Consider the following 13,370-nt stretch of genomic DNA (forward strand, 5'->3'; position numbering starts at 1 on the left):
CCCTGCCCCCCCCGGCCCCCCCGGCCCCCCCGGCCACGGCGGCCCGGGCCCAGCTCCCCGCCCACGGAGGCGCGGGCCGTGGCGTGGCCGGCGGGGCCGGGGCCCATCCCAACCCGGGGCGTCCCCCGCCCCCGCCCCGCCGCCTCCGTGGCCTGGGCCGTGTCCCCCCCCCGCTTTCGCCAGGCCGGGGCCAGGCCGCTTCCGTGACCCAGCTGAGACCCAGAGGTGGCTGCTCGCCCCCCCCATCCCTGGTTCCCCCCCCCCCCATCCCCGGTTGCCCCCCCGCATCCCCAGTTCACCCCCCCACATTCCCAGTTCACCCCCCCCATCCCCCGTTCACCGCCCTCATCCCCGGCTCAGCCCCCCCCATCCCCGGCTCACCCCCCCCATCCCCCGTTCACCCCCCCCATCCCCGGCTCACCCCCCCCATCCCCCGTTCACCCCCCCCATCCCTGCCTCCTCCATCCCTCGCTCTCCCCTCCCCCTCCGTCACCACTTTCAGGGACCCCATCCTGGCCCACCCGGGGGTTCCCCCCCGCGTCCCCCCCGTGTCCTCCCCCCTCTCCCACGCGTCCCCGCTGCCCCGCTCCGGACTCCGGGCGCTGCCCGCGTCTGCTCTGCGGGGAGGGGACCCTGCCCCGCCAGGGCCTCGCCGGTACAACCGGCTGCCCCCCGGCTGCACGGCAGTGCCAAAGGCCGCGTGCTGAGCCCCACGGCTGGGTGCTGAGCCCCACGGCTGGGTGCTGACCCCCGCAGCTGGGTGCCGAACCCACGGCTGGGTGCTGAACCCCTCAGGTGGGTGCTGAGCCCCACGGCTGGGTGCTGAACCCCACAGCCGGGTGCTGAGCCCCACAGCTGGGTGCTGAGACCCACAGCCGGGTGCTGAGCCCCACGGCTGGGTGCTGAACCCCACAGCCGGGTGCTGAGCCCCACAGCTGGGTGCTGAGACCCACAGCTCGGTGCCGAACCCACAGCTGGGTGCTGAGCCCCACGGCTGGGTGCTGAACCCCTCAGGTGGGTGCTGAGCCCCACAGCCGGGTGCTGAACCCCTCAGCCGGGTGCTGAACCCCTCAGGTGGGTGCTGAGCCCCACAGATGGGTGCTGAGACCCACAGCTCGGTGCCGAACCCACAGCCGGGTGCTGAGCCCCACAGCCGGGTGCTGAGCCCCACAGCCGGGTGCTGAACCCCACAGCTGGGTGCTGAGCCCCACAGCTGGGTGCTGAGCCCCACGGCTGGGTGCTGAACCCCTCAGGTGGGTGCTGAGCCCCACAGCCGGGTGCTGAACCCCTCAGGTGGGTGCTGAGCCCCACAGATGGGTGCTGAGACCCACAGCTCGGTGCCGAACCCACAGCCGGGTGCTGAGCCCCACAGCCGGGTGCTGAACCCCACAGCCGGGTGCTGAGCCCCACAGCTGGGTGCTGAGCCCCACGGCTGGGTGCTGAGCCCCACGGCTCCGTGCTGAGCCCCACAGCTGGGTGCTGAGCCCCACGGCTGGGTGCTGAGCCCCTTGGGCAGGGCTGCGGTCCCCCCCAGCCCGGCTGCCCGGCGCTTTCCCTGCGCCCCAGGCCCGGGCCCGCGGCCGGTTCGGCGCCAGGCAGAGCCGATCGCTCTCGGGGCTCGGCCTCGGCGCCAGGGAGCCCCGAAACATCGCCGGGGCGAGCGGCCGGGGCTGCAGCCGGGCTCGGGGGACCCCTGCCACCGGCACCCCGTCCGCGGAAAACCCCCGCCCTCCGTCCCGCGACGGAGCTGGGCAGCCCCCGCCCTCCGTCCCGGGGGGTCCGTGGGGCGAGGGAGCCCCAGGAGCCCTCTCGCCCGTCCGGGCAGGGACCCCCCGCGCAGCCCCGGCACCCCGAGCTCCGGGTGCTTCTCCCCGTGCCGGGCTGCCCGCACCGGGAACAGCACCGCGCCAGCACCCGCCCGGGGTGTGCGGGGGCCAGCCCGGGGCGAGGGGGGCGTGCGGTGGGGTGGGGTGGGGTGGGCAGGGAGGACTTCTGCCGGCGTAACTGCACCGCACCCCATGGGACCCCCGCACCCCCCCCGGGCCCCCCCCGGCCTCTGGGAGACCCCCACACCCCGCGGGGCTCCGGCAGTCCCAGAGGGATCCCCTGGCCCGCGTGGGACCCCTGTGATCCCCAAGGGTCCCCCACGGCCTTAGGGAGAACCTGTGACCCACGTGGGACCCCCATGGACCCAAGAGGGTCCCCGTGGTCACAGCGGGATCCCGTGGCCCCTCTGGGGTCCCCCACAGCTCTTGTGGAACCTCGGTGGCTCCTCTAGGACCCCTATGGCCCCCCCATGGCCCCCCCATGGCCCCCCCATGGCCCCGTGGGACCCCCATGGCCCCCAGCAAACCCCCCCAACCCCGCAGACCCCCTGTGGCCCTGTGGGACCCCCGTGCCCCCAGGACCAGTCTCTCCTAACGGACGACTCCTGCGGTGGGGCAGCCCCATGCCCGTGGCTGCCTGCGCCCCCCCCGTGCCCCGCCTGCGCGTCCCTGTCCCCGTGTCCCCGTGTCCCCGTGTCCCCATCCCGCTCGCGGGCTGCCCAGCGCAGTTTGTTGTGCGGGTGCCATAGTAACTGGGGAGGAGAACCCCAGAGCTCGGCGCTGCTCAGGGTAAGGGGCCTCAGCCCCACCGGCACCGCCGGGACCGCCGGGACCGCCCGCGGGTGTTGGGGGCTGCATCCATGGGGTCCGGGGGCTGCATCCATGGGGTGTGGGGGGCTGCACCCATGGGGTGTTGGGGGCTGCATCCCTGGGGTGTTGGGGGCTGCATCCCTGGGGTCCCGGGGCTGCATCCCTGGGGTGTTGGGGGCTGCACCCATGGGGTCCCAGGGGCTGCATCCCTGGGGTGTTGGGGGCTGCATCCCTGGGGTCCTGGGGGCTGCATCCCTGGGGTGTTGGGGGCTGCATCCCTGGGGTGTTGGGGGCTGCACCCATGGGGTCCCAGGGGCTGCATCCATGGGGTCCTTGGGGGCTGCATCCCTGGGGTGTGGGGGGCTGCATCCCTGGGGTGTTGGGGGCTGCATCCCTGGGGTGTTGGGGGCTGCATCCCTGGGGTCCCGGGGCTGCATCCCTGGGGTGTTGGGGGCTGCACCCATGGGGTCCCAGGGGCTGCATCCCTGGGGTCCTGGGGGCTGCATCCCTGGGGTCCTGGGGGCTGCATCCCTGGGGTGTTGGGGGCTGCATCCCTGGGGTGTTGGGGGCTGCATCCATGGGGTCCTTGGGGGCTGCATCCCTGGGGTGTGGGGGGCTGCATCCCTGGGGTGTTGGGGGCTGCATCCCTGGGGTCCTGGGGGCTGCATCCCTGGGGTGTGGGGGGCTGCATCCCTGGGGTGTTGGGGGCTGCATCCATGGGGTCCTTGGGGGCTGCATCCCTGGGGTGTGGGGGGCTGCATCCCTGGGGTGTTGGGGGCTGCATCCCTGGGGTCCTGGGGGCTGCATCCCTGGGGTGTGGGGGGCTGCATCCCTGGGGTGTTGGGGGCTGCATCCATGGGGTCCTTGGGGGCTGCATCCCTGGGGTGTTGGGGGCTGCATCCCTGGGGTCCCGGAGGTTGCACCCATGGGGTGTTGGGGGCTGCATCCCTGGGGTGTTGGGGGCTGCACCCATAGGGTCCCAGGGGCTGCATCCCTGGGGTGTTGGGGGCTGCATCCCTGGGGTCCTGGGGGCTGCATCCCTGGGGTGTGGGGGGCTGCATCCCTGGGGTCCCGGAGGCTGCACCCATGGGGTCCGGGGGTTTCTTCCCTGGGGCTGTCGGGACCGTCGTCCCTGGGGCGCTGAGCAGGGGGTGCCGGGGTGCAGAGCCCCCCAGCCGTTGTGGGGGGGTGGTGCAGAGCCCCCCAGGCACTGCCGCTGCCGCCACGTTGGTGGCTGCTCGCCTGCGGACGGCCACTGGCGCCCAGCTGTGGACCCTCGTCCCTCTCCGAGGGGACCCCGCGGCCGGCACCGGAGGGCGGCAGGGCCGGGGTGGGGGGGTCGGGGCTGAGGGGCCGTGCTCGCTCCTGGCAGGGCCCGCCATGTCGGCCAACACCTGGGTGGGCAGCTGGAGGCCCCACCGTCCCCGGGGCCCCATCGCGGCTCTCTACGGCAGCCCTGGGCCCAAGTACGGGCTCCCCACCAACGTCGGTGAGTCGGGGCCACAGGGGGCCGGGGGCGGCCACGGTGCCCGCGGGGTGCCGGGGAGCCCGTGGGCCGGGGATGCCGCACCCCACCGAGCCCCTTGCCCGCAGGCTACCACCGGCACGACCCCTCCCGCAGCCGCGCCCCCGCCTTCAGCTTCGGGGTGCGCGCGGGCGGGTGGCAGGAGGAGCGCTCCCCGGGACCGGCGTACCTGCTGCCCCCCGGGACCACTGCCAAGGGCAAGGACGGGACCCCCGCTTTCTCCATCTACGGCCGCCCCCGCGACCTGACGCCCATGCGCACGCCCGGGCCAGGTGAGGCCGGGAGCCCCGGGGGGGTGGCGGGGCCGGGGACCCCCCGGCCGTGCCCATGGCCAGCCCCCCGCTCCCCCCAGGCTGCTACTCCCCGGAGAGGGCCGGCGGCGTCGCCTTCCCTTCCGCGCCCGCCTGCGCCCTCCGCTCCCGCGCCAGGCAGGGCAGCAGCCACCAGACGCCAGGTAGGAGGGACGGGGACCGGGCTGGGCCCCCATCATCCCCGGGCTGGGACCCCCATCATCCCCAGGATAGGACCCCCATCATCCCTGGGCTGGGACCCCCATCACCCCCAGGCTGAGCCCCCCATCACCCCTGGGCTGGGACCCCCAGCACCCCCGGGCTGAGCCCCCCACCCATCCCCAGTCTGGGCCCCCCACCATCCCCGAGCTGCCCCCTCCCTCCCCACCTCCCCAAGGGGGGTACCCTTCCCTGCCCCACTGCCCCCCAGCCCCCCGGCAGGGCCTGGCTGAGCCCCATTGCCCCCAGGCCCCGCTGCCTACCGGCTGCCCCCCATGCTGGGGCCCCGCGTGGTGAGCAAGAGCTCGGCCCCCAACTACTCCATACCAGGGCGCAGCAACGTCGGCGCCTTCTACGAGGACCTGTGCAAGGTGGGGCTGGGGGGCCGGGGGCTGGGGGCCGGGGTACCGAGGGGCCAGGGTACCAAGGGGCTGGGGGGACAAGGGGCTGGGGTATGGAGGGGCTGGGGTACCGAGGATCTGGAGGGGCTGGGGCACCAAGGGCTGGGGTACCGAGGGGCCGGGGTCTGGAGGGGCTGGGGTACCGAGGGTCCGGAGGGGCCAGGGTACCAAGGGGCTGGGGTACGGAGGGGCTGGGCGCTGGGTGCTGGGGTACCGAGGGTCCGGGGTACCGAGGGGCCGGGGTACAGAGGGGCTGGGGTACCAAGGGGCTGGGTGCTGGGTGCTGGGGTACCGAGGGTCCGGAGTCCGGAGGGGCTGGGGTACCGAGGGGCCGGGGTACCGAGGGGCTGGGGTACCAAGGGGCCGGGGTACCAAGGAGCTGGGGGCCAGGGGCTGGGTGCTGGGGTACCGAGGGTCCGGGGGCCGCGTCTCCGCACCCTCTGCCCGCAGACGCCGGGGCCCTGCAGCTACCGCGTGGTGGACGCCGACGTCTACAAGCGGCGGGCACCGCAGTACAGCATGCTGGCCCGCAACCCCCTCCCCGGGGACACCACCGCCAAGCCCGGGCCCGGCGCCTACAGCCCCGAGAAGGTGAGGGGGTGGCGGGGGTCCCGCCGGCGCGGGCAGGGGGTGCTGGCGGGGGGGGGGGGGGGGGGCCAGGAGCCCCGAGACCCCCGTCCCCCACCGCCGCTGTCTCTCCCACCCGGCAGGGCCGGCAGCAGGGGCTGACCTTCGGGATCCGGCACTCGGACTACCTGGCTCCCCTCATCGTGGACGTGCCCGAGTAGGGGGGCGCGGGGCCGCCGCGGGGCCGCGGGCGATGGAGGCGACCGGTGCCAAGAGATTGATGTCTGCAGCCAGAGTCGCTCGTCCTGCTGCGCCCTGGGTTGCCCCCCGCCAGCCGCCCCCTTCCCAGCCCGTGCCCCTTTCTCCTGGAGGGGACCCTGGCGAGGCCACGGAGGGGGAGGCAGGGCTGAGCTCTGGCCCCACGGCCCCACGGCCCCACGGCCAGGGTGGTGCATGCCAGGGGTGGAGGACGCGCTGCCCGCACGGGTACCAGCCCTGTCCCTGCTCCAGCCCCGTCCCATCCCGTCCCATCCCCGTCCCCGTCCCGTCCCCGCCTGCCCGGCCGTCACCCCCGAGCAGCGGGGCGTCTGCCACGGGTGCTCCCCGTCCCGCTCCCCGTCCCAGCCGGGCAAAGGACAGAGGACGGCAGCGAGCCTCGGCCGGGGCAGGGCCGGTGCCGCTCCCCACGCCACGCCGGGTGCTGGCCGTGCCCCCCATGCCACGGCCCCGCGGCTGCGCCAGGACCAGCGCCCGCACCCCCCCTGGGGACCCCCGCTGCGCCCGTCCCGCTGCCGCCCGGGCCTGACTCCGGCCACGGGCCCCACGCCGGGCACTCGGCCCCCTCCGCGGCACCAGAGCCCTCCGCCCCCCGGCAGGCGCCCGCCCGGGCCCCTGGGGCCGGGGCCACCCCAGTGGCTGGGGGACACACGTGGTCACCCGGACCCCACGCAGGACCTTGGGGTGCGGGTGGCACGGGGGGCACCGGCCGGGGAGGGGGCACTCGTCAGCAAAGTGCCGTGGGACGGACACCCCCCGTGCTGAGGGCACCGTGGGTGCTGCAGGTGCCATGGGTGCCATGGGTGCTGCCTGTACCATGGGTGCTGCAGGTGCCATGGGTGCTGCGGGTGCCATGGGTGCTGCAGGTACCGTAGGTGCCGTGGGACCCGTGGGTGCTGCAGGTACCGCGGGTGCTGCGGGAGCAGTGGGTCCCGTGGGTCCCACGGGTGCGGATGCCGAGAGCCGTGCGGGTGCGGGGCAGGGGCGGCCGTGCAGAGCCCTCGGGCATCGCCCGGGGCTGTCCCGCGGGGAATGGGGGGCCGGGGGGCCCAGTCCCGCCACCCACCCGCCCCGGCCTCTCCCTGCCTCGCTCGCCGCCCCGGGGACAGAGTCCAGCGCCGGAGACGCCTCCTCGCCGCGGGCACGGGGCCAGGCTGGGCAGGATCCACGCGGGTGCCGGCCGAGCGGGGTCGGGGATGGCCGCCCAGGCCTCCCTCCCGGACCTCATCCGCAAGAAGCGGGATGGCGAGCGGCTGGAGGAGGAGGAGATCCAGAGCTTCGTGCGCGGCGTGACGGCGGGCACCGCGCAGCAGGGCCAGATCGGTGGGCGCTCGGCGGGGCGGGGGACGCAGCCCCGGGACACGCCGAGGGGACGGGGACGGAGGGGAGGCAGAAGCGCTGTCGTGGCGGGGGGGGGGACGTGGCAGGGGACGCGGCCGGGGGCACGGCGCGGGCCGTGGCACGGGGACGCGGTGGGGAACACAGAAGAGGCACGGCCAGGACGGGGCCGGGGGGGGACATCGCCGGGGGACCTGGCACGGGGACACGGCACAGGCCGGCGCAGCGGGACACGGGGCGGGGGACGTGGCCGGGGCAGGGTGGGGGTCCCCGGCAGCGGGGGGCGGCCCAGCAGAGGGCGGCGGGCGGGACAGCACGGCCAGCCCCGGGACGCGGCCGGGGGTGACCCTGGGGGGACGAGAGAGAGACCCTCGGGGTGGGACGGGGCCGTCGGAGCCGGGGGCTGCGGGGGCCCTGGGGTGGGGGTCCCGGGGGGGACCGCCCCGCCCACCCCCCTGCCCCCCAGGCGCCATGCTGATGGCCATCCGGCTGCGGGGCATGGACGCGGCGGAGACGCTGGCCCTGACGCGGGCCATGGCGGCCTCGGGGCGGGCGCTGGCCTGGCCCCCGGCCTGGCGGGGGCGGCTGGTGGACAAGCACTCGACGGGCGGCGTGGGGGACAAGGTCAGCCTGGCGCTGGCCCCCGCCCTGGCCGCCTGCGGCTGCAAGGTGAGCGGGGGGACGGGCCCACGGGGCCGGCGGGGGTCCCCGTGCCCCCCGCGACCCCCCGCCCCGCGCCCGCAGGTGCCCATGATCAGCGGCCGGGGCCTGGGCCACACCGGGGGCACGCTGGACAAGCTGGAGGCCATCCCCGGCTTCCGCGTCTCCCAGAGCCCCGAGGAGGTGAGGGACGGGGACACGGCCACCGCCGCACCGACACCCTGCACCGGGGGTGTGGTGGGACGGGGGATGGCGATGGGACGCAGGGTGCCGACGGGGTGCAGGATGCCGAGGGGACGCGGGATGACGATGGGGTGCGGGATGCCGAGGGGACACGGGATGCCAAGGGGGACGTGCGATGCTGAGGGGACGTGGGGTGCCGAGGGGATGCAGGATGGCAAGGGGACGTGTGGTGCCGAGGGGACGTGGGGTGCCGAGGGGACACGCAGTGCTGAGGGGATGCGTGATGCTGAGGGGATGCGTGATGCTGAGGGGACGTGGGATGGCAAGGGGACACGGGATGGCAAGGGGACATGGGATGCCGAGGGGGACGCAGGATGCCGAGGGGATGCGTGATGCTGAGGGGACGTGGGATGGCAAGGGGACGTGGTGCCGAGGGGACGCGTGATGCCGAGGGGACGTGCGGTGCCGAGGGGACGCGGGATGCCGAGGGGACGTGGGATGCCGAGGGGACGCGGGATGCCGAGGGGACGCGGGATGCCGAGGGGGACGTGCGGTGCCGAGGGGGACGTGCGGTGCCGAGGGGACGTGGGATGCCGAGGGGACGCGGGATGCCGAGGGGACGCGGGATGCCGAGGGGGACGTGCGGTGCCGAGGGGGACGTGCGGTGCCGAGGGGACGTGGGATGCCGAGGGGACGCGGGATGCCGAGGGGACGCGGGATGCCGAGGGGACGCACGGTGCCGACGCGAGGCAGCGCGCCGCCGTCCCGCAGATGCAGAGCATCCTGGAGCGGGTGGGCTGCTGCATCGTGGGGCAGAGCGAGGAGCTGGCACCGGCCGACCGGGTGCTGTACGGCCTGCGGGACGTCACCGCCACCGTGGACAGCCTGCCCCTCATCACGGGTACGGGGGGGGGCCGGGGAGGGGGCACCCCGGGTCCCCGCGCGGCCGGGGGGCACGCAGCGGGGCGAGGGCAGCGGGCCCCAGCGAGGCTGCCCCGGCCCCAGCCTCCATCCTGAGCAAGAAGGCGGCGGAGCAGCTCTCGGCGCTGGTGCTGGACGTCAAGTTCGGGAGCGCGGCCCTGTACCCCACGCAGGAGAGCGCGCGGGAGCTGGCCCGGAGCCTGGTGAGCCCCCGGCCCCCCGCGCGACCCCCTCTGCCCCGGGACGGCGGGCGCCGGGGCACCCCCCCGCCCTGCCCGCCCTGCCCGCGCAGGTGGCGGTGGGCGAGCGGCTGGGCATCCGCACGGCCGCCGTGCTGAGCCGCATGGACGAGCCGCTGGGCCGCTGCGTGGGCAACTCGCTGGAGGTGCTGGAAGCCCTGGAGTGCCTGGAGGGGGGGGGCCCCCCCGACCTGCGGGAGCTGGTCACCACCCTGGGTCAGCCACGGGGACAGGGGGACACGGGGACAGGGGGACATGGGGACAGGGAAACACGGGGACAGGGGGACACGGGGACACAGGGAAAGGGGATGGGGTGGGCACGGGGACAGGGGGACATGGGGACAGTGAAACACAGGGACAGAGGGACAAAGGGACAGGGGATGGGGTGGGCATGGGGACAGGGGGACACAGGGACAGAGGGACAGGGGGACAGAGGGACAGGGGGACATGGAGACACGGGGACACGGGGACAGGGTGACACAAGGACATGGGGGCACGGGACAGGGTGGGCACAGGGACATGGGGACACAGGGCAGGGGGACACAGGGACAGGGGGACACGGGGTGGGCACGGCCCGGGCCCGCACACGCCAGTCCCCCGCCCCGCAGCCCCCCAGCCTCGGGGTCCGTCCCCGCGCTCCCCCCGGGCAGCCCGGCCCCGGCCCCCTGCCCGCGCGCCCCGGGGTCCCGGCCCCCGTCCCCCTCGCCCCCCTGCCCGGGCGCCTCACCCCCCGCTCCCCCACCCCCCGAGCCCCGGGCGGGAGGTGCGGGGGGGGGCAGCGGGGGTCCCGGGGCGGGGGTCCCACGGCGCCCGGCCCCGCAGGCGGGCTGCTGCTGTGGCAGTGCGGGCTGGCCGCGGCGGCCGAGCGGGGCCGGGAGCGGCTGTGCCGGGCGCTGGACGACGGCTCGGCGCTGCGCACCTTCGAGGCCATGCTGGGGGCGCAGGGGGTGCCCCCCGCCACCGCCCGCCGCCTCTGCGCCGGGACCCCCCCCCAGCGCCGCCAGGTCCTGGGGCAGGCGAGCGTCTGCGAGGAGCTGCCCGCGCTGCGCGGAGGTGAGGGGACGGGGGACGGGGGGACGGGGGGATGGGAGACGGGGGGACGGGGGGATGAGGGGACGGGGGGACTGGGGGATGGGGGGACGAGGGGGACGAGGGGACCGAGGGACACGGGGACTGGGGGGACAAGGGGACGGGGAGACGAGGGGACGGGGAGACTTGGGGGACGAGGGGATGGGGGGACTGGGGGACTTGGGGGACAAGGGGACGAGGGGACAGGGGGACGGGGGGACTGGGGGACTGAGGGACTGAGGGACACGGGGACTGGGGGGACAAGGGGACGGGGGGACGAGGGGATGGGGGGGTAAAGGGGACAAGGGGACGAGGGGACAGGGGGATGGGCAGACAAGGGGACTGGGGGACAAGGAGACGGGGGGACAAGACTGGTGGACAAGGGGACAGGGGGATGGGGGGACAAGGGGGACTGAGGGGACAGGGGGGCACCCACCCACACCTTGCCCTTGCCCCTGCCCCCACGCCCCTCTCCCCAAACACCCCACTGCCCGCACAGCCGCCCCCTCCCCCTCCCCCTCTGGGGGGCCGGGGGCTCCCCCGGGGTCCCTGCGCCCTCCGGCCTGTGCCCCCCACCCTCCCCCCCGACCCCCCCACCCCCCGGGATGCTCAGGGCTCCCCTGGGTTATTCCCCACACCCCCGGGCCCCGGGCCCCCCGCACGCCCCAGCCCCAGCCCCCCGGGGCTCCCCGCCCCCCAGCCCCTGACGGGCCCCGGCCCAGGCTGGGTGCAGCGGGTGGAGGCGCTGCCGCTGGCCCGCGTCCTGCACGACCTGGGGGCCGGCCGGGCGCGGGCCGGGGACCCCGTCAACCCCCGCGTGGGCGCCGAGCTGCTGGTGGCCGCGGGGCAGCGTCTGCAGGAAGGTAACGGGGGGGGGGGGGGGGGGCGGCGGCGGCGGCCGGGGCGGGGCGGGAGGCGGCCGGGACGAGGGTCCCCCCCCCCCGCCGCCCCCCTGCCCACGGCCGGCCCTGCCCGCAGGCGAGCCCTGGCTGCGGCTGCACCACGACGGCGGCCTGGGCGGGCCGGGCCGGCGGGCTCTGCAGGCCGCCCTGCGCCTGGCCCCGGGCCCCGCCCGCGCCGCCCCGCCCCGCCTGGCCGAGGCCATCCTGCCCGCCGGGCCGCCCGCCCCGGGCCCCCCCCGCCGCGGGGACGGGCAGTGAAGCCGCGGCCCGGGCGTGGGCGGCCGCCTCCTGCCCGGGCCCTGCCCGCTCCCGCCCGGCCCTGCCTGCGCCTGCGCGGACCCTGCCCGGGCCCTGCCTGCGCCTGCGCGGACCCTGTCCGCTCCTGTCTGCGGCTGCGCGGATCCTGCCCGCGCCTGCGCGGGGTCACGGCCGGGGTCCTACCGGGCGCGGGACGGCGCCCCCTGGCGGAGGCGCGGCGGCACGCGCAGGCGCACAGCCGCCTTTCGCCGGGATGAGGGGGGCGGGGTGTGCTCATTCCGCATGCGCTGGCTCCGCCCCCTCCTGCCCCGCTACTTCCGCTTCCGGGCTGGCCGGCGCGGCGAGCGGTGCAGACGGGACGGGGCTCGGGGTCAGAGGGCAAAGGTCAGCGGGGGGGCAGAGGGCACCGGTGGTCGCGGTGGGGCGAGGTGAAGGCGCAGCGGGGGGGGAGAGAGCTGGGGGAGTCAAAGGGCGGCAGGAGGAGTGGGCCGAGGTGGGGTGAGGGGTCAGAGGGCTCTGGGTGGGGCAGGGCTGGGGGTCAGAGGGCAGCAGGAGGGGCGGGGTTGGGGGTCAAGTGGCACCTTGGGGGCAGGGCCAAGAGGTCAAAGGGCAGCAAGGAGCGTGGGGCGGTCAGAGGGCAGCGAGTGGGGCAGAGCTGGGGTCAGAGGGCAGCAGGTCGAGGGGTCAAAGGGCAGCAGGACAGGGGGAGGGGTCAAAGGGCAGCAGAAGGAGGGGGTGAGGGGTCAAAGGGTGGCAGGAGGAGCAGGGTAAGGGGTCAAAGGGCAGCAGGAGGGGTGAGGGGTCAAAGGGTAGCAGGAGGAGGGGGGAGGGGTCAAAGGGTGGCAGAAGGAGGGGGTGAGAGGTCAAAGGGCGGCAGGAGGGGGGGGAGGGGTCAAAGGGTGGCAGGAGGAGTGGGGTCAAAGGGCACCTGGGGGGCTGGGGCGAGGGGTCGCGGGGGCAGGGCGCAGGAGAGCCCTTCCCCTCCCCCTCCCCCAGCCCCGCTCCCCCTCCCCCCCCACAGCCGCCATGTTCCAGGCGCTGCTGCCCGCCCGCTGCCTGCTGCCCCGCTGCCGCCCGCCCCGCTGCCCCCCGCTCTGCCCGGCCCCCCGGCGAGGCCTGCGGGCGGCGGGGCCGGCGGGTCCGGGGCGGCTGTCGCCGTGGCGGCGGGCGGCGGTGGCGGCGGCGGCGGCGGGGGCGGCCGGGGCGGCCTGGCTGTACCTGCGGGAGGAGAAGGAGCGGCGGCGGCGGGCGCGGCGGCGGGCGGAGCTGCGGGCGCTGGCGCTGGGGCAGGGCGACTTCCGGCTGCTGGACCAGGCCGGGCGGCCGCGGCGCAAGGCCGACTTCCGCGGGCAGTGGGTGCTGCTCTACTTCGGCTTCACCCACTGCCCCGACGTCTGCCCCGAGGAGCTGGAGAAGCTGAGCCGGGCCGTGGCGCTGCTGGAGCGGGAGCCGGGCCTGCCTCCCGTCCAGCCCCTCTTCATCACCGTCGACCCCGAGCGCGACGACGTGGCGGCGGTGGGCCGCTACGTCCGCGACTTCCACCCGCGGCTGCTGGGGCTGACCGGCAGCCCCGAGGAGGTGCGGGCGGCGGGCGGCGCCTACCGCGTCTACGCCAGCCCCGGCCCCAAGGACGAGGACGGCGACTACATCGTGGACCACACCGTGCTCATCTACCTGCTGGGCCCCGACGGGCTCTTCCTCGACTACTACGGGCGCGGCAAGACGGCCGACCAGATCGCCCGCAGCGTCCGCCGGCACATGGAGACCTACGAGCCGCTCCTCGACTGAGGGCAATAAAGGCGCCCGCGCCCCCCCCCACGCCTCCTGCGGCTCCGGGTGGGCGGGCGGGGGGACCCCCGGCGCCGGCCCCCAGGGAAGGGGCCTTTC

General features: G+C 76.5%; 2 protein-coding genes across 2 annotated transcripts; both read left to right on the forward strand.

Annotated features, from left to right (window-relative positions):
* The first annotated feature begins 4,016 nt into the window (after nt 1-4,016).
* CIMAP1B (ciliary microtubule associated protein 1B) lies at nt 4,017-5,859 on the forward strand. The gene is made up of 6 exons (XM_075508431.1): nt 4,017-4,125; nt 4,230-4,433; nt 4,514-4,615; nt 4,920-5,041; nt 5,522-5,662; nt 5,782-5,859. Exons 1-6 carry the CDS (start codon nt 4,017-4,019, stop codon nt 5,857-5,859), a joined length of 756 nt encoding a protein of 251 aa, XP_075364546.1.
* Nucleotides 5,860-5,891: 32 nt separating this feature from the next.
* Nucleotides 5,892-13,298, forward strand: TYMP (thymidine phosphorylase). The gene is given in 14 exon segments (XM_075491491.1): nt 5,892-6,038; nt 6,263-6,598; nt 6,817-7,237; nt 7,719-7,921; nt 7,997-8,095; nt 8,867-8,996; nt 9,101-9,219; nt 9,309-9,471; nt 10,078-10,308; nt 11,046-11,186; nt 11,302-11,443; nt 11,486-11,769; nt 11,772-11,867; nt 12,505-13,298. Coding segments are annotated over 14 exon segments (3,279 nt in total). The 3' UTR covers nt 13,272-13,298.
* Nucleotides 13,299-13,370: the final 72 nt, after the last annotated feature.

Source organism: Mycteria americana, chromosome 1 (assembly GCF_035582795.1).
Source record: "Mycteria americana isolate JAX WOST 10 ecotype Jacksonville Zoo and Gardens chromosome 1, USCA_MyAme_1.0, whole genome shotgun sequence".
Lineage (NCBI taxonomy): Eukaryota > Metazoa > Chordata > Aves > Ciconiiformes > Ciconiidae > Mycteria > Mycteria americana.

What these genes read in the sequence shown, in the direction of transcription:
- CIMAP1B (XM_075508431.1), top strand. Translation starts at nt 4,017, where the DNA reads ATGTCGGCCAACACCTGGGTGGGCAGCTGGAGGCCCCACCGTCCCCGG. An exon ending in CAGCAGCCACCAGACGCCAG is followed by an intron (nt 4,616 to 4,919) that starts GTAGGAGGGACG and finishes CATTGCCCCCAG; the next exon opens with GCCCCGCTGCCTACCGGCTG. An exon ending in GCGCCTACAGCCCCGAGAAG is followed by an intron (nt 5,663 to 5,781) that starts GTGAGGGGGTGG and finishes CCCACCCGGCAG; the next exon opens with GGCCGGCAGCAGGGGCTGAC.